This window comes from Lichenostomus cassidix, chromosome 2 (genome assembly GCF_008360975.1).
Source record: "Lichenostomus cassidix isolate B80296 chromosome 2, HeHo_3.0, whole genome shotgun sequence".
In the NCBI taxonomy this organism is placed as follows: Eukaryota; Metazoa; Chordata; class Aves; order Passeriformes; family Meliphagidae; genus Lichenostomus; species Lichenostomus cassidix.
The window spans coordinates 132,438,515-132,459,096 of NC_139482.1; the positions used below are offsets into that span (position 1 = coordinate 132,438,515).

At 38.5% G+C, this 20,582-nt stretch overlaps 1 protein-coding gene across 2 annotated transcripts in view; it reads right to left on the bottom strand.

Moving 5' to 3' along the window:
- Window positions 1-334: 334 nt before the first annotated feature.
- Window positions 335-20,582, bottom strand: part of DPYS (dihydropyrimidinase) — a 29,965-nt gene continuing 9,717 nt past the window's right edge. Inside the window, exons 5-10 of one of the 2 annotated variants that reach the window (XM_085053389.1) lie at window positions 16,930-17,086; window positions 15,802-15,943; window positions 13,776-13,918; window positions 4,179-4,386; window positions 2,553-2,658; window positions 614-684 (exon numbers count right to left, since the gene is read on the bottom strand). In XM_085053389.1, the coding sequence (XP_084909515.1) occupies window positions 2,584-2,658; window positions 4,179-4,386; window positions 13,776-13,918; window positions 15,802-15,943; window positions 16,930-17,086 (725 nt within the window). In that variant the 3' untranslated portion in view covers window positions 614-684; window positions 2,553-2,583. Of the gene's footprint in view, window positions 685-2,552; window positions 2,659-4,178; window positions 4,387-13,775; window positions 13,919-15,801; window positions 15,944-16,929; window positions 17,087-20,582 lie in introns of both variants that reach the window. The other variant, XM_085053390.1, reaches the window with a different exon arrangement.

A 20,582-nucleotide genomic window follows, 5' to 3' on the forward strand; every position in this document is an offset into this window, starting at 1 on the left:
TTTGCCTAGGGTTCAACAAAGGAAATACTTGAACCCACCGAAAAATGACTCATGGTGCAGTGGGCAGGGACAAAATATATAAAGTTCTTTAAAGACAGCAGCATGGAGATGTGGTAGCAACTCCAAAATAGTGAGTCTTCTCATAAATCAGCATATTTCTGTACTGACCCCTTCCACATAGGGAAAATTAAAAAGTAAAATTCAGCATCTGCTATCAGAATTCTCTGCATTGCCAAGCACAACAGAGATCTTCCTAACACAGGAAATTAGAGAATTAGGATTCATCTCCTGAGACGCAACAGAGCAGGAGTTTAAAAAATGTTCTTAAACACCATTGCACATTGCTTTTACTTTATTGAGTAGCTGATGCCTTCCAAAGATAAACATTAAGAAATACCATCCCAAAACTTAGATACTTTTAAGAATGTACAGAACTGTTACCACATTATAATTGTAGTTATTTTTTTATTATTACTCCATTTTCTAAAAAGAATTTTCCAGTTCTTATAAAAAAAGTCCTTTCAAAGAGAATTTTCAATGACAATTTTATGTAGGAAACCAAGTACAATGCTTATTGGTTACTGTTGCTTCACATTGGCTCTTGAGAAGTTGATTGTGGATTGATTGTTGGACCCAGAAGGCACTGCTGGTGGGGACACCAAGGTCATTTTCATTTGCTTTTATCTACAGAGAAGAAAAAGACAATATGCTATAATGTTTCAAAAGAAAATCTCTTCTCTGCAATTTGTCACTCAGAGGTAATAATGGAGAAAGAGTGCTAGGAGCTAGAAAGAATGATTATTGCTCCCCCACTCTATTGAAGCTTTAGCCTTAAGTCCTCTCTATTAGAAAAGCTTTTTCCCTTATGACAGAGAAAAACAAATAGGATACTGCACTCTGTTGCTGCTACTGATGCCCAGGATGAGGTTCACTGTAAGGTAGCTTTAAAGGAATGATACCATGAAATGTGGAAAACCTCATTTCACCCTTCTACCGTTACAGGTTTGTTCCTGTCCCATATTAATTAGCTCTAAGAACAGACTCATTTCATGTGGGGTGCAAACTGGGCCTTTCTGTTCATCTATTAGGAAATAATTTTTCAAACTACTGATCTCATTGTTGGTACCCATATGAACTCAAAACTGCAGCCTGGATTTTGTCATGTTTACTGTCACTCACTGTTCCCCTGACCCATATTAATTAACTCCCTTACTGTAGCAGACAATACTTCAGCTGCCGTTGGCACCCAGCAGCATCATGGCTCAACTGTGCTTGCTGAAGGTCTCATCTAGTTCTCACCTTTTCCTGAAGCATTTCTTCTGCTTGTTAAACAATTAGAGTGAGGTGCTGTCACTAGTCCTTGTCCCCAGCTGTCTCACCTACCCATCTGCTGCACTGCATTGATCTTTGCTAGGTTCTTCTAAGAGACACACCAGCTCACCACGGCAATGGAAATCTAACCCAGAAAACAGAGCTAATTGATTTCTGCTGGTTTAGCAAGGAAAGCAGCTCACAGAAGAAAGATCTGCCGGGCACCAGGGCATATACAAGGACTGTCAATGACCAAGTTACACACTGTGAACACTGGAGAGGAGGGAAGGGGAGATACTGGGTGTTGTTCCTCTGTTAGCAGCAGTGAGCTCACACTAATTCAAACACTGCTGGCACTGACTGCAGCGCTGCTATTCATGGAATCGCAGAATGGTTTGGGTTGGAAGCAACTTTAAAGATCATCTTGTTCCAACCTCTTTGCCGTGGCAGGGATACTTTCCACTGGACCAGGTTGCTCAGATTCCTATTCAACTTAGTTTTGAGCACTTCCAGGAATGGGGCATCCACAACTTCTCCGGGTAACCTGTTCCTATTCCTTACCAACTTCACAGTAAGGAATTTCTTCTTAATATCTAATCTAAACCTACTCTCTCTTTCAGTGTAAAGCCATTCTACCTTGTCCTACTACGCCACGCCCTTGCAAAATAATCCCTCTCCAGCTCTCTTATAGCCTCCCTTTAGGTACTGAAAGGCTGCTCTAAGGTCTCCCTGGAGCCTTCTCTTTTCATGAAGACAGCTTTTGTTTTTGCAAAACAAATCTGTCACTTTAATCCAAACAGCACATTTGTTGAGGGGTTATTGACTGTAACACAAGGAGAGCAACAAATCTAATTTTTCACATCAAGCTGTTTTTGTTTGTGATTCTGCTTTTTTTCTGTAAATTTGCAAATCAAACATTCATGCTTTGGTTTGTACTCCTTTTGCTAACTGAACTCAGGTTTTGTATGGGCCTTCATACCCATGTCTCAGTCTAGCAGTTAAACTCCATCTGTTTCTCTCAACTGAACTTTTTAAATGAGGTTCAAATCAAAAAGAGGTTCTCCATGCCTGGGCTGCCACAGTTTTTCATTGAATTTACAGACACCAAGACAACTCTCCTTCTGAGAGGGCTTTTTTCAGACAAGCCTGTCACCAGATAGACAGCCTCCTAACTTCCATTTTCTTGAGTTTAAGAGAAGCATTAAGTAAAGTAGTTTCCACAAACCAAAAGAGATTGTTACCTGCATCAGCCAGAACTGGGCAATGAGCCAGTTATTTTCGCGTGACAGATGTTCCTGAGACCATGCCTGTGTATGGTGCTCTCTTGACAGGAACAGGTTGACATACCTGCAATAAAATATTTGAAAACTTTCAATATTTTGTCTTTTATTGCAATTGCTAATTGGACAAAATTGAAATAGAAGCCCTATGATAACCCATCTTCCTATGTAATGCAGCCCAGTACTTTCATCTAACTTCGGTCTGGAAAATATCCCTTGCACTGGGATTAAACTGTTCAGTTCTCAGCTTTCATCAGGAGCTCAGTGGCTAAATCTCTTCAACACTGTAACAACCAATTCTAGATCCATTTCTTAAAGAAGTAACTTAATATGTTCCACTTCATTTTATGGATTCTTCTATTTGTTAGAGTATTCGCATTTTCCAGTGATGTTTTTAATACATCAGGTAAGAGAGGTTAATAAATATCAATGAAACAAAGCAGATTCTGCCTTGTGTGGATATCTATCACCCACTATTTCAGCTGCTGGCTACAGGAGGCTGAGCTAGTTGAAAAATCACTGCTGAGGACATGCTGCAATTGATATTTAGATTAAGGGAAAATTCTCTCTAGCTTTGATGGGAAATGGAAACCCCTACATTCATGGAAGTCTTTCAGAATTGTGTATTTATCAAATTTCTTATAAATTTTAGTTCAGTTTAATTTTAATACTGTATAATGGGTATGAACTTGCAGGCAGCTCACTGCCTCCTGTGAAATTGTGGTCTTTGGAGGAGAGAGTCATTCAGCCACTTTTACATGCCCTTCTCAGTCCATCAAGACAACAGCAGAAAGAAATATAAGGAATTACCTTGGGAGGATTTCACTGGGCTATACTTCACATGTATGCTAGACTGATTCAAGTTTTTGATCCTGCAGTGAATCTCACTAATTCAGGTGGTGATTTTAAAGTGTACTTACTCTGTGTGCTTTTGAAAATCCTATTCATAGTATGCAAAAGCACCATGAATGCTTGCACAGTAAATAGGCACTGAAAATTCAATCTTTATGTATTTGAACTATTTCACTTTAAAAAATAGAAGAGAACAAAATCTTGAACAGAGAAACCTTGTTTGGCCCAGCAGTGCCCTTTGCACATGTTCAGCTTTTAACATATTCTTGCTGGAACACAGCAAAATGTTCAACACTCTACAGGGTTTAGCTCAAAATATCTGATCCATGAAAGAGTTACAAAATTTTTAATTTCTTCCTTGGTGCAAGATTTCTTCCTGCATATGAGGTTTAGGCTTTCTGATTTTCAGTAAAATCAGTGATGAAATGTAGCAGTTAGATTACTCAGAAGCAAAACTTTGTCCACTTTTATTGCAAGTAGGACACATTTATTTTTAAAAGTATTGAGGCTTAGTTCAGGAGCTGTACAGACTACTGCAAGAGCAGGAACTAGTCTATGATATTTTTCTGTAAGATAAAGAGCAATAAAAATTGAGTCCTTCATTTCCTTTCCTCCCACCTTGGCATATTTTGATTAGTAAGGAAAATTACCATTGAATCCCCAAACTTCTCTTCCCAAGAGCTAGTTATCCTCATGTTGTACAAGGCATTTCAGAGATTTATTAGTTTAATTAACCTGTTCCCGCTGCCTGACTCGTTTGTAGACGTAAGGAGAGAATGGTGGACGGAAGACATATCTGCCTTCTCCTGCTGTGACATTGAAAACTCCACCTTCATAAACCACTTTGCCTCTTGAAACTGTCACAACTGGAACTCCATGGCAGATCATTCCTTCAAATATATTGAAGTTATTTGCCTGGTGATGTGTCTTTGCAGATATTGTCCTGTGTTTACAAAACAACACAAAATTGCTATGATCCTTGCATTTTACTTCAGTATAAAATTTTGATAAATTGATATAGGAAGAAAATTTAGCAACATTATTTAACTACGACACTGTACAGTACATCATGGAGCAGCTGTAAAAATAGGATAGCACAATAACATTTCATTGAACAGTAATTGCATTTCAAAAGAACGAAGAGGGAGTCAAAAGGACAGAACTCAGCAGCCTTGAAATGCAAAATTTTCCACTACAAAAGAGATTAGTAGAAAAAAATCAGGTTGTAATATTTTCTTTGGATAACATGATTTCATTTTGCCTTGTCAAGCAAATACCTATGCACAATTCGATCAGAAAAAGCTCTGACCTTTTAGCTGGAATGACTTGCAATTTCAAGTTTGAAAAGCACGGCTGCAATGTTTCAAAGATTGAGTCTCACAAATAACACAAAGACCATTTCATGGGAAAGTCAAAGTCAGTAGATGGTAATGATTTTTGGTGATGCCTAGTGTGAGTTGGATTGATTCAATGACTGACAGCCCAGATAACTCAATACAGCTAAATAATAATGCCAACATCACACTTTTATGTATCTTTCCTCCAAGGGTATTAAGTAAATTATCATTCCAGACTTCAAGAGTACTCATTTGAAAGATGGTATTATTGCTTTGGGTATATATAGATCTCATTCTATATGATTTCCATTATTCCAGCCAATTTCTCCAACCCTAACTGGCTACTTTAAAGGCAGAGCCAATGCTAGAGTTGCCTTAACTATCTGGAAGTGCAGGCTGTATATACTTGTATATTTCCTTAATTGTCTATTTTCCCTACTGAGCAACTTACTATGTACTGCAACAACAGAGGGTCAAAAGATTCTGAATTTCAGTTAACTATTTTATTAACTTCCTGTATCCAATCCACAGATTTTATATATATATAATTTGGAGAGATTATATTTTTATTGTCATTCATAATTTCTGAAAAGAAGGAAACTTCATGCTTTTGGCTACCAGTCAGGCTTTTTCCACTATGGGTGCTCATGTAATCAAAAATCTATCATGCATATGTTATAATGCATATGCATGCATTCATATGATTTCAGAGACTTCATCTCTTTGCAAAGGAATTATCAGAGTCAAAAGCAATATGAAACAGTAATAGATTAAAACATTGATCTCTTTGGAAAAGAATTTTCTAAAACTTTAGTCAACATCCTTATCAAAATGAGAAAACCACAAAAAATCTGTATCTTACTTGAAGCATAGCCATTTTCAAAAGTATTAAATATTTGAGATGATTACTTATACAGAGGAAAAAAGAATTAATGGAAGGATACTAAGTTTTCCTTTAACATCATTCTGTTGAACTAAGAGAATTTAGTTCTGCTACGGGCTACATTGAAATCTTGGTGGTAACTGACATTTCAAAGGCTTGTACATATATAAATACTGTCTGTGACCAATGTGCCCATAGGAATAAATCTTCACCTTATTCAGCACACCTTGGACAGAAAACTTATGCATGCCTGCTCACTAATATCAGTATCACCTTGTAGATTCACTTGGGAAAAGTCAAACCTCTCATTTTCACTGGTCCTATTGAATACTCTCAAACAAATTTATCCATGGATGTTATAATAGCCCTATAAGGAGTTTGTGAAGATATTCCTGTAGCTTATTGCATTACCCTTATGGGTCCAATTGCTACAACAGTAAGTAAGAACAACTATAATATAATTATCTTTGGCATTCTCTGAGTACATATCCTATCCTATCTATTAGCACAATAGTTCTGGGACATGAAAAATGGAGAAGGTAATTTGAGGAAACACACAGAAAAGTAAGCAAATCCTTCATCAACATGAGAGCTGTTTAAATGTGCTAGAGCAGGACCACTAGAGGTAACCATGCCTCAGAGGTAAGTATGTCCTTCATTTAAAGATACAAAATGAATGGAAGTTGGCACATTTAGAAGAAATATCCATTTGTACAGCTAAACCTTGCAATACAACAAAACACATTTCCACAGCTGGTTTCAACAACAAACCTCTCTAGAACACATTTATAACTCTTCTGTTGAAACAAGCTGTAGATCATGCTGCCCTTTCTGAAGATTAAGTGCATTTTACCTGATGGAGATCACCAAAATTTGCCTGTGACTTAACCCCCTGACATTATCAATGTCAGGGACAGTTTCAGGTAGCAAGCAAGCAACCAAATAAAACAGAACTAGATTGTATGTTTGGGTCTGAAGCTCACAACTCAGCAACCTTACTCAACAGAGTGTTTACAGCTGCATCACCAATTTCAGTAGCAGGCAGCTTAGCAAAATTTTGATGTTTGATGTCAGCTAATAAAAAAAACAGTTGTAACCTACTAATAATCCAAGAAACCAAGACTACCACCACAGTAGAGTACAATTTAACAGCTGTTCTCAGCATCCTAAGTGATGCCTGACCTAAGAGATTACTCATCATAAGAACAGATTCTGAGCCCAGCTTTCAAAAATTTGTAATGTATTTTTAAAATAAAATTTATAAAATTCTCTAATTCTGCTTATAAATTACAGTGGCTCTTGTTTCCAACAACCCTTTGTTAAATGGAGACTGAGATCAGAACAATTACTTCAACATTTAAAAGAACTTTCTCCTCTACAAAGAGGATACTGCAAAGACATCAGGTCCTTTATTGTTGCTACTCACATCAGCATTTCCATGCAGTTCAGCTACTGTTGATATACCTGGCTTGCAAAGCAATTTGAAGCTATTAATATAAACATTGACATTCTTCTAGTACCAAAGAGTATATGCATCTGAAATTACCTTTTTTTCAACACCATGCTTCTGTCCAACTAATTTAGAGTCAAAGAGTAATTTAGTCTAAGAATAATTGACATATTTTCTCTAATTGCATGAAGATTCATTGACTAGTGGTGCTGTACTTGTTTATGCTCTATGTGAGAAAGGACTTCACAGCCACTCCTGGAGTATTGTAACTAAATAAACTGCAAACTGCAACTTGAAATTTAGAAAAGAGCAGCAGATTAGACTAATGCAGCAACACCTAGGGTGAAATTCAACACTATACAGGAAGTCAGCTCAAAAGTTAGGACCTAAAGCTTTGTTAAGCAGTTAGAGGTACTAGTTTCATCTCAACAAACATGTCAATACCTCAGTCAGAGACTGAAATGGTAAATAGTGAGTTACAGTTGGGTAGGAGGGGGGCATGGATGAAGGGAAACCATTAGATATTAAAGTGATCTTCTACCTTTTGTAATGCATAGGACATGAAGCTCCATCAGCTCTAGAACCAAAACTTTGACTACCATGAGGATTACTTCTTTAATTTTCAAGGTCACAGAAGCAAGCAAATGAAGAATTTAATTACATTCAGTGGAAATGGATACATACCTCACCCAGATTTCTTTAAAAATTTCAGATACAGGAATATGAAGGAATGCTGTAGACTACAGCCCTTAGGCAAGAATAGCTGCTCAACATCTCAGTAAAGGGAGGACACCTATTTTATAATCAATTAATTACTTAATTTAAAACATAGTAATGAAGTCCGTCATTGAAAACAACTTGTTGACAGCTGCCAAAGAAAACTAGCCTATGTAGGAGTGAGCATTTGAGCTGTAAGCAACTTCTCTCAATGCTTACAGTGCAGCATCTCAGAGCTTTTCAGAGCTGGCAGCAGGTGAGAAATGCCACTTTGTTGAGGACAGTATCAGCCTTTGCGAATTGCCTCTTCTCATCACTTGCAGATGCCTTTGAACTCTACATATTGTTAACCTGCTTTTCTAAAATCTAGAAAAAATAAATCTTTCACCTTTCTGTGCTTTCTGAGTCACCACCCATTTATAATGACAATTAAGAGTTTTATTTAAAAGAAAAGCAAAGAACAGGAAAAAGAAAAGAGAAGAGAAATATGAAAGTCTTAAAATCTGTGTAAAAATGCTAGCTATAAGCCTCTAATGTGGACTAAAAACCTCATGGCCTACTTTATATTACGGAATTGCAATACCTGCACATGCAAATATACACAGGCAACTATTCATAAAGTTGTGTTCCTAGCCTCTTAAAAAACACCTTCAAGGAATATTGCTTTTGAGTAGCCATATGAATTGAGAAGATTTGTAGATAACACCACAGATTCAAGAAGAAGCAGGAAGCTAAGATTTGGGAGCTTCAGATCAAAGTGACGTATCTGAAGGAATGGGATCTTTATTTCATGCCATCATATCTCCTAAAATTCATCATTTTAAGAGGGTAGAGAATGACAAAAAAAATTAATTTTTTTTATTATAGTAAGTAGCTCATTTGTCTACAATACTATTCAGTCTGGTCCTACCAATTGCTCCAAGCTGATACAGGTGGAAATAAACATTTGTGAAAAACTATGAGCAGGAGAGAAACAGTAATGAGAAATTAGTTTGCAGAAAAGCATACAGCAAATAGAAAACACAAATTAGTCTATTCAATGACTAGAGAAGATCTTGAAGTTTTGCAGGGGAAAAAAGTCAAAATTACGTAAGGAGAAAATAAAGGAAGATATAATTTTTTTGGTAACATTTTTGAGGTTCACTTCTCCAACGACCCAAGTTAACATTTAGAAACAGCAAGTTACTAGGGGAACGTACATCACACACTCTCAGAGAGGCTGATTTTGTTACAGTTCATGGAACCAGAGTGTCACTGAGGTTGGAAAGCATTTCTGGAGATCATCTACTCCAAGCTCTCTGTTCTGAGCAGGGTCAGCCAAAGTAGGTTTCTCAGGGCCATGTTAAATTGGGTTCTAAGTGCCTCCAAAGAGGGACATCCACAATCTCTATGGGCAACCTGTGCCAGTGTTTGATCATTGTCACAGAAAAAAAAAAAGTTATTTCCTATATTTTAATTTGTGCCTAGTGTCTCTTTCTACCCATTTTATTAATTTGAGAAAGAGCTCTTTGGCAGGATTCTAGTGAATTAGTGCACATTCATGCATGAACACGCTTTCCCTTGTGCAAAGATCATGGGGCTATTGAAAATGCCAGAAAATACTTGTCCTATGCATAGATATTTGTATGCCACATTATTTCCTTTTGTCTCATTGTGACAAGATGCAATTATCCATATACTCAGGATTCAAAATTATGCTCATTCATCAGAAGAGTAAGACAGTTGCAGGGTTATTTATTCTAATGTTCTGCTAACATCTTGGTTTCTTCCCCTCTCATGTTACTAAAAATTACAGGCAGTTACTTGAGGGTGCTTAAACATTGTAATGTCCCCACTCAAACCTCTCCGGCTGAAGACTTCACCACAAATGAGACAGACATAGGCTGCAGACCTTTGTTCTAACAAATGCAAAAGATATGGACATGACGATATCTACATGCAAGCAAAGGCATTGAGGGAACATATGCCAGCAGATGGGTGAGCTCTGACTTCTTGCTGATTCACTTCTAGTCACTGTTCCCCTTAAAATGCAAAAATACTAGCATCAAACTAGAAAAGACATCTTCTTGTGTCATGTCAGGCAGGTAGATTACAGAGTAACCTGTCCTTTTCCTCTCTCCTGCCCTCACCTCAGGAGTCCCACATTCCCTGCTGGCCAGGAGCCCCATGCCAGCAGCTGAGCACTGGGGCTGCAGACACCCTGCCCTGCTCAGGGCTTGAGCCCAGCTCCACCAGCACACAGCACAACCAAAGAGGATGCTGCTGCCTGCACAGCCAGCTCTGCCTTTGCAAGCAGAAGTATCTAACTTTTTAGCTATATTTAATGAGGGAAAAGAACCTTGGGGGGGGGGGGTGAGGCTTCCCAATTTGCATGCTGCAATAATGAAGTGGCTGGACTTAGAGAGTTAAACTGTTTGAGACAGGTTTTTTATCCTTATGGGTGTTTGATCTTGCCTTTGGGACCTGATTGATCCAGAGTTTACTTGCAAGGCTCCAACAGGCTACAGTGAATTAACTGAACTCTAATATCTGCTGGGAGATGGATGTCTCTTTATGAGAGCTTTAGGACCTTCTCCCCTACTTTACAAGGGATGCTCAGCTCTTTTCACTGCCTGAATTGGGTACTGCAGTATTTAGATTCCTTGCTGAGCACTTCTGAAACAAACCCTAGAGATTTTATACTCTTGCTTGCTTTCAAATAGCTAAAGGCATCAGCTATAGAGGACACTGACTTGCTGACAGGTGAAATTCCCTTTCCCTTACTTACTCTGCTCTCTCCTCTTAAAAAACACTTTACAGTTGTTTTTGTTTCACAGACTTGGGGCTTTTATATTATTTGTGTGCAGCTGAAAGTAGTCAGTGAACAGTCTTGGTCAAAGCACAGATTAAAATAAGAAGGTACAGAGAGTACACATTTGCTGCCTACATGCATTTTCCCTAGGAGTTTTCACAGAACAATCCTGTTTGCACAGACTGTACTTGGGATGATGAGGGTGTTGAGGTCTGCAATATGATATTTGGTAGCACATGGTTTGCAATAAACCAACAGATCCCTTTGGTCTTTAATGAATGGAATAAGTATAAGGAAGATAACAAAAAGACCTACTTTGGCAGGACTCACAAGACATCTTCAGTAATGCAGTTTCTAACCAATTTCTACATTTAATGTTTCTTCCCAATAATGCTTGCTGTCATGCAGACCTGCTAAAACCAGTATTCAGATGCTTTAAATACAGTAGCACGTGATAATAGTTGATATAGTATTTCCTGCAGAAATTACCAGAAAATGCTGCACAAATAGGCCAGTCAGTGAAGCTGATCATTAAAAGGAAAGCCTCAGCTAGAGCAGCAGAGTGCTGGAAGCAGAACCTTAGATTGCAATTGCTCCCAGCTTGCAGAGCCATCACGTTGAATTCACTAGGGTTTTGCAGCACAGAAAGAGAAAATCCTGCATGTTCAGAAAACACCCAACATGCTGCTATTGAGCAATGATGTGGGTGGGGAAATGCAGCTGATTTTGTAGGGATACAAGTTTGAGCTGTACTACCTCTCTGAATTACTCTAGAATCTTCTGTATAGACTTCCTCTGACAGATTGTGATAATATCAATTCCTCACAGCAATACTTCAGGAGCTGTCTAACTCTTTAGGTTGGTATCAGTCAGTATTTCAAGACTGCAGCAAAACAACCTCAAACCAGGACTGGAAAATTGCATTTTCCTCTTACAAGGCTTAGAGATGCAAACAAGAAAAAAAAGTCATGCACAAAAGAGGAAGAACTTAGTGAGAAAGAGGAACAAGCCTATTGTGAAATTGAAAATCACTCCCCAGAATCAACAAACCACACGAGGCAGTGCCTTGTGTAACATCTTAAATGGCTGAAATCCCTTAGCTAGATCCCTTTTCTTCTGATGGGCTGTTTATGCCCTCTTCAGGATTTGCAGTGAAATTAATAGACAAGTTCCAGAGAGATTTATTTATACTTACTCATGTAGTTCACACATTGTACCTGCAGAGAGACTGTTCCCAGCAAAGCCAAAAGAATAAACAGTGGGAACTGTACCAGATCAGGAAGAAAAGTATTGCCTGAACTTAAAATAAGCTTGCTCAGTAAGAAAATACAGTTTAAATGTTTAAAAAATACTTAAATAAAAACTGCACCTTCACAGCTGCAGTGGCTGAAAAGGCAACTAGAACACCCAGGAGAGAGTGAAGGGAAGCAGAAGGAATGTTTGGGAGCTAAAAAAGTTAAATAAATACAGGAGCTGACAAAGCACCTTGAGAACATTGTCAGAACTCTGCTATCCTTCTGGATTCATTTGTCCCCAGGCAGAGCAGAAGAGAGTTCAGAAAACAATCCTTCAGGCTTTTTTTTTAATCAGAGTTCATAGCTTCACTGTACTGAAATAGCTCAGTGCTGGTATCTCAAAATATGCTTGCTCAACATGCCAGAAGGCATAATGCACATGAAAATTCCTCTGACCCAGCACTGGGCAAGCCTCTATATTTATTTGGGTTGTTGACACTCCTGAAGCTTCTTTTGCTGGTGCTGCCAGCTTTTTGGGGTTTTTTTTGGTGGGACTTCTGAATAGCAACCTCCATATCCTCAAATATTGTAGCTTAAAATACAGAAGACTTTTCTTCACACTTTCACATGTTTTTGATACTCATTAAGATGCTGAAATGAGTGAGAATTACATTATCAAAAATAAAAAAAACCCAGAAGATTGGTCAAAAGCCTTTTGTTTGTGTAAGATAAATCTAGGATTAAGGTTTTGGACTTTTTTTATGTATTTGGCTACCAAAATCAGAAATGTCCACTTACATTTCAGAACTTTCCTCAACCATGAGCAGAGTCTTCAACTTTTTTCTTTTCAAAAATTAAAGGCTGAAAGCACAGTTGTGTGGTCACACTGCTCACTAGGGCTCAGCCTATGAAAGAGCCACCATCCCAGAACATTTCCTGACCTGCTGCTGCTGCTGTGTGCATGGGTGGTCAGAGGTAAGTCTCGTTTGTTAAAGTTCCTGCAGATTTAAGTTGCCCTGCCCAGCACTGGAACAGTGGAGCTGCACTCCCAGAGTCTGTAGGCATCTCAGCTGAGAGACAACTCCCCAGGTGATCTGACTCTGTGACAGGGAGCTGCCAGACCATTTCTAGGCAGTTTAAACAAGACCAGGGTGGGCTCAAGAGCCACAGCAAGACTCAAGACATAATTCCTGAAATATTTATAGAGTCCTGGCTGTGGAGTTGGCTGATGATGTGAATATACCTGAAGACAGCTGCAATGCACAGCATGCTGTGTGAGTTGAGGCTCCTAGAAGGACACTTCATGCCCTTTCTAGCAAAAATGTAGCGTGGCATCAACTCATGCAGGGTGAGACATCAGGACACCTTTTGTCATCTGTTGGTGTGACAAGCTCTATTCCAGCAGAATTACTGTGCACACAATCAGAAAACTCCTTAAATAAAAGCATAAACATGCACAGACTGAGCTTCAGAAATAAGTTCAATCCTCCTTTGAACAAGTTTAAAGGGGCTGTTGGTTCAAAACACAAGTGTGTAATGGGTCATGCTGCAGCAGGCTCTTCTCCCTGCCCTTTGCAGTGGGAGGAATTGAAGCATACTCCAGCACTAAACAGAGTTTATCTAAAATCCCAAAGGGGTTATTTTTATTCCAAGGATACCAAGCCCTGGTATTGTAAGGACTTCCTAATTTTTGCATTTGGTCAGCAATCAGAGAGAATATTTTTTAACCTATCTCGAGATCAAAGCTCTCTCCTTCCATTCACTGTATTGGGAGAACAAACCCTGTCATTAAGTCATGCAAGGTGCTATTTAAAATCACCATAACCTCACCCAAAGGCTTATTGTTGTACAAAGGCTTTGTGATGTTTTTTCCTGCAGGAACACTTGATGGGGTGCTGGAAATAACTTCCCATACATACCTTGTAGCTTTAGGATCCCAAATTACGATGTCGGCATCAGAGCCCACAGCAATTTTCCCTTTCTTTGGGTAAAGGTTAAAGATTTTTGCTGCATTTGTGCTGGTAACAGCTACAAATCTGTTTTCATCCATTTTTCCACTGTACTGCAAAAGAGTACACAAAAGCAAACTCATTACTTTTTTAAACAAGGAATGAAAAAATGCTCCTCTTGTTGAAAAAGCTAGGATGAGCGACATCACATCCATTTTTTTAAAATGTCATACTGAAGAGTTTAGAAGTAAAAATACCTGTTTGTCTCAGATGTCCATAATGCAATGTACTTTCACTAAAGACAATAACTTTATCTTACTTTATCCCACAGCAAAGAGAAAAAAAAGACAACTTTAAACCAAACACTGTGGATCCAGTCCCAAGTCAACCGAATCAAATGTTTTAGCTAGCTTTAAATCTGTAGTCCTGATCAGTAATTTCCTCAGGAAACACAATATCTCTCAAGTATCTAGGTTTTGGAAAATGGTGAGACAGTATAAAGGAGAGTTTAGAAGATGATAATGGCGAGGCAAGGCTTGATGTGTAATATAGCAAAACTGATTTGGAAATTTCTTTAGCAATAACACAGAGTGTAGAGGTGCTCAGTAAATGTTGAAATCAAGTAGTATAAAAACCAGATCTGCTGATGTGACACTTCAGCAAAATATCAAATAGTAATGGATATACATGTGTCCTGGGACTGTCCACTGCTATGTAACTAATTTAATCCAGCTTCCTTGACTGTTGTTTGTTTGGAAATCCAGCTACACTGGCAGTAATATTGTGCATAGACTGGTCAGTCTATGAATCAGAATGTCATAAAAGCATGTTTATGGTGGCTTGTGAGCAGTCAGCTGAGAAAAAAATATAATGAAAATGGTGAACACTGCTCTTCTAAGTAATGGTGTGTGGGAAGGGAGGGAAGCTGTTCAGACAAAGTCACACAGCTGTGTTATATTTTACAAGTGAAAAAAGAGGGGATATTACCAATTGAAGAACTTTTTAAAAAATTATCTTGCCCAACAGGATTCACTGTTCAAAAGCAGCACTGATGAACATATCCATGTCTCTGTTTCATATGAGCTGCAAGGCAAAGTTCAGTTTACACCATAAAAAAAATCTCACTAGAGCTGCCACAGGTAAGTATTGGCACAAGTGTGTGTGTGTTTTGTACATACCAACTAGAGCTCAATCCCAAATACAGATAAACAAGAGACATCATGAACCACATTCTTACCTATTGTGTGATGTGTTACAATATTGTGACAAATTAATATGCTTCACTGTGCATTGTCACCATGACTTCACTACTGCAAGAGAACTTAATATTACATAGAACCAGAGCTTCCAAAATGTAGTTTTGCATCAGCCAGAGCAATCGTAACACCCAGTATACAGCTGAGTCCTCAAGAGTTTGCCTTACCTCCCCCCTCTTTAGACATGATCTGAGAAGCACTGACTATTCTTGTGTTGGTACTGAGAATCTGAAGTCAGTGGGACTTGAAGATGCTCATTTCATCATATTACATGACTGAGCTACACATCAGGTAAGCATTTCTTAAAACATAAATTAGAAGTTGACAGGCACACTAGTGTGGAAACTCCTCCAATGGCCAAGTTTGAGAGAGATCAAAGAGGGAAAAATGCACAGCTGATAGAGTTGAAACTGTAGGCACCTCTTTCCTTTTATTTTCATTTCATGAGTTAAGTGGAATTTTTAAGGAAATGTACTTGCAGTACCACTGAAAAAATAGCAATGCCTTACTGCTAAACAATAGAAATGATTCTTTAGCAATATATTTTAAGCACCAAGAATTTTCTTCCATCTTTCAGGACCATTAAGTGAGAGTTAGTAAGGACTGTTATGGTTTTCAATCAGATGAGTTATCCTATGATAAACAAGCTTGATAAAACTGAAGAGTTAATAACTGCTGAGAGATTATGTTTTGTTGGAGAAATCAATTTCCTCTATGTTTGGCCATTTCAATATACTTACAACGCCTTTTTCCCATATGACTGACATCCTGTCTTCCACTCCATTCACTCCATTAGGGATTTTTGTGAAGTCATCTTTGCCCAGAGCTTTCTGGCATATGTCAAAGGTGCAATTGTCAGTTCCTGTCACAGATAGGTCACCACTGCAGAGAGACAAAGTTCATTATGAATCAGAGCATGTACTGGATGGCATCCCATAGGAAAACCTGTTGTAAGGTTGGGTAGATTCAGACAGCCATCCTTCATGTGAAAAACTGATATGCCCTGCCAGCCTGCCTTCAGTCCCACCCTCCAAGATTGGCTCCACAGAAACAGCCAGTTCCCCTATGAAGTAGTTTCCTCTTCAGAAGCTCCTTGCAAGAAAACAAACACCAACATTAACACTTTTACTCTGGGTATGTCAGCGGTGTCCCACAAATGGAGGACTGTACCACTTTGCCCAGAGCAAGCAGCTTAGTTTCATCCTTACTTTGGGCAATTTCAATCTGTGTCACTCCATATGACCTCTGAAATTACTGCAGATCTGCACAACAGTCAGCCAGTGTTCAGCCATACTTTTACAGGCTTTTCTGTCAAATTCAACCCCTTTGTGGAGTTAAACTTTATTGGTAATGCAACACCAGCAAACCATACATCTTGTTAACTGCAGGTATTTGAAAGATATTTCTTTTTCTACTTCCTTCTGAAGTAGATGTTATGACGTGGATAACTTATGTGTACCTTCAGGAGTTAGCAGGCTTAGCTTTGATGCAACATTCAAATTTCAAGTGAAAAGGCAGGTGACAACAAACCCCAGAAAATCCAGCTGTGACCTTAAGTTTTACATATTTCCCACTGAATTACAACCTTACCATCTTCCTGGTCATGTTACAACTTTTGCTGTAGTATGAGCAAGGCAAGGCTTATTGAATAAAATCAAATTTGGACAGTAGGCCATAACAGTTCAGAGAAATAAAATATGAGAACAGAAATGTTTTTCATCTGTGATTTCACCTTCCATTTCTCCTTTCTGATAATATAACATTCTGTACTTGGAAAATCTCCAGAGCATCAACCTGCTATTATGTACTCCTGACAAAATTTGCTGTGCATTTGGGTATCAGCTGTCACTGCTTGTTCATCTGCTTACTTGGCCAGTAAGTTCATGAGGAAAGCAGGAGTAGAGGGATCTGGTCTCAGTGGAGGTCCCATCACATATGCTGCAGCATGAGCCCAGTCTTTATTCCAGTAGTTGGTGCCATCAGTGCCAAGACTTGCAGCAATAGGCTCCCCATAAACCACCTTTCCTGAAAAATGTAAAGCAAAGGTATCAGCATCAAACAACATAAAAATGCATACCTTGTATTTTCTCTGTTGAGGATCTTTTTGGTGGCAATGAATTTAAATTTGAATGAGTGTTTCAAATTAAACACCAACATATGGAAGGACATTATAAACTAAGTTATAGCACAGCATCTTTGTTCTGAATATTCTACTAGTGATTTCCCAATATATTTCCTGTTAAGAACATTGCTTGGACAAGTTTTTTAATTAAATTGTAGACAGATATACTATAATGGGTTTTACACATTGTTTACTAGGAATGTGATTGAGATTTCAGAAGGAACACAGTCCTCAGTTGCATTAATTATGTTTAAGATTCATATACTTGGTATCACCTCTGAAATTACTGACTACATAACAGTGTAAATTAATATATACAACATACAGGCTTTGCAAGGTGGTACTTTTAATTGTCAGGCTATAAGTGTACCAGGAAGAACAATATGGCAGAACACATAAACTAAGAAGCATAGAAACATTTTCCAAATAAAAAAACCTATACATTATTTTATTTTAAAGGTTATCTCCCAAATTTTAATCGTTTATCCTTTGCTGCACAGTATCCTAGTTTCCTCAGAAGAGGACCCCAACCCAGACTAGCTGTTAGTTTTTGACAGAGCTAACATATTTTGACTACTTTTTGCTCTTGGGAAACGTGTTTGAAACTCATCAGAACAAGGTGCTTCATTCCTTGAGCGAGTGGTCCAGACACTTTGCAGTTCTGTGGCTGGCAGGTGGTAATGCCTCCAACTACAATGGTCACTGAAGAACCAGAATGAGATGGGACCTCCCACACCCACTCAGGGGCAGCTTGGTGCTGGTTGAAACAGCCTCTGCTGGGTCCCAGCAAGAGCCTTCTCCCTTGCCTGATCCCTACAGATGGTGTGTATTCTGCTATGGATGCCAGATTTCACTCCAGGCACAGCTTTTATTAGAACAACCACTGCATTGCCCCAGCAAGGCCGCAGCTGGTAATTACTTGGTGATACAAGACTGTGACCTTTCTCTGTCTTTCTGTGTGTAAGTCATACATTCACGGTGCTGTTGGAAAACAACAAAGCAAACCTTTGCAGATTTCTCTCTGTGCATTAGACTATGAGACTGCTGCTTCTCTGAACTACTGGATTGTAGCTCCTGCACTGGCATAGGTAGCTAACTGAGGAGCTCAGTTATTTTCAAAATATGTTTCCCATTGCACTAGTGCCACTCCTGAAATCTTTGGTGCTAGACTTGCAGAAAGGCCTCATACCATTTTATTTCTGGTGTCAAGGTCTGCTCTGGTGTTTCTGTATTGTACATTTATCCCAAGTACTACTTAGTACAGCTTCCTCCACAGCCTAAACACTCCCTGTTAGCATTACTAATTTCCTACAACCACCTCAGCATGCTCTGACATTCTGAACATGCTTGTCTCATATTGGTGCTTTGGCTTGGAGCATTCTAAGCTCCCAGTCCCACTTATCTACACATCTTGTAGATTAATACTTGAGTGCAGAGAGAGACGAGCATTTTTTAGACTTGAAAACATGACTTTGACAGTTATTTACTGGTTTTTGCATTTTATTTTCAGAACTTAAAAGCACTGAATATGAGGCTATGCATGGAGCTGATATGTCCACTCACTGATGAGGAGATTTGAGCAGATTAGTATTTTCTTAATTGAGAGCTGAATGATGAAACCTAAGAAGAGATATGGATGAAACTAGAAGAGTTGGATGAAACTGAATTCACCTTAGTTCAGAGTCTTCCCTGTCTCCTTCTCTGGACAGCTCCAAACCCTGTATTTGAGGGTAGGCTGCCACCAATCTAGATGTCTACAGAGAAGGTCTGGTATATATAACCAATCTGTCACTTTTACCTATTAGTCTTTTGACAGATTTTTCATGATCAAAGCCAGCAGAAAGGGGAGGGAGAGAGAAGTGTGTTTTGTGTCTTTCCTACTGTATCTAAATAAGCTAAAGAAGCTTTCATCCAAAGTAAACCTGAGCTATGAATCATTAGGACATAGATTATTACAGATTATTAAAGTTAAAATTGCAGGAAAAGAGTAAATTTTTAGCTTAATAAAGAATTTAGAGAATAATAAGAAAATAATTTTCTCATCTCAGTTTCACAGCATGAAAATGAAGTTTCCAAGCTCCCAGTCGGATATGCTGAACTGATTCTAACTCATGTACCATAGCTGATGACAGTATTTCTGCAGTCAGAATTTGGGTTGACCAGGTTCCTTTGTTCCTATGAGTGGGGAGGAGTAGAAGATATTCCCTCAAGTGATTTTGAGTCTGAGAACTGCAGTTTCAACAGACTACCTCTGGACAGTTCTGCTGAATGTACTGTTTCTTGTATTTCATTTGGGCCATGACTAGCCAGACTGAAGGATACAATAATATCAAGATTCTGCTTTAATCCCAATAAAAAGGAAATTCTTCACTGAGGCTCTTTTAGCTCAACTGGCAACAAGGAAATTCTGCATTAAGGTTTTTCTAGCTTGACTGGCTTCTGCCTATAGGCATAGAAGTGAAGTAATGCAGTAATAAATCAGGCCTTTCAAATGGTTATGTTTTCTAGCATTTAATAAAAAAAGGAACCAGCAAGTGTTCTGCAGTTTGGTCTTCCTGACACCTCTGAGCAGCTGGAAAATAGCTGTGTATTTGGTGAGTTTTTATCAGGTGCCAAAACTGGCTAGGAAGAGCTATTTTTAATAGATTACTTTACTAAAAAGAACATTCATTTGCAATTTTTTTTACCACCTACTAGAACTCAAAAAGAGTTACAATACTGATAAACACCAACTAATATTTACAGACATGAAAAACTGGTCCATCTGTGCTTAATGTAGTAGAAATTTTAGAAGAACTTAAGGTCATATGGGGCAAAGATGCTCAGAAGCTATGCTTTGAAGGGAGCAGAGCTGCAAGGCAGGGTTTATTGACTCAGGGAGAGCATTGCATCCATTAGGCTATATACAGTCTGGACCTGAGCTGTCCTGCAGAAGACAGCTAAAAAGCTGACATTTTTAGTTGCACTCCTGTGTTCAGAATCAGCCTGAGCATTTGTATACCTTCAGCAATGGACATGCCTTTCCTCTCTCTGAGAGGAGACACAACCCATGACTGGTAGTAGGAACCAACCTTGTAAGTCTAAGCTCCTTAGAATCTGGCCAAGCACATATTTTTGTACACATTTTTAAAAAAGGAGAAACTTTTTTAAAAATTGACTTTTTCAGTAAGATTTTGCACTCCAGATTACCACTATAAAGTCCCATTTTCCTGGATGTAGCAGCACATAAAATGAAGAAAGGGACATGATCTTTAATCATCACACTGGATGATCTTTAAGGTCCCTTCCAAACCAAACCATTCTATGATTCTATGGTCTCCAGCCTTTAGCACACTTTGATTGAAAGCATTGTTTAGGGGGAGACAGTATAAATCATCTATCCCTAAATTACATTTTACT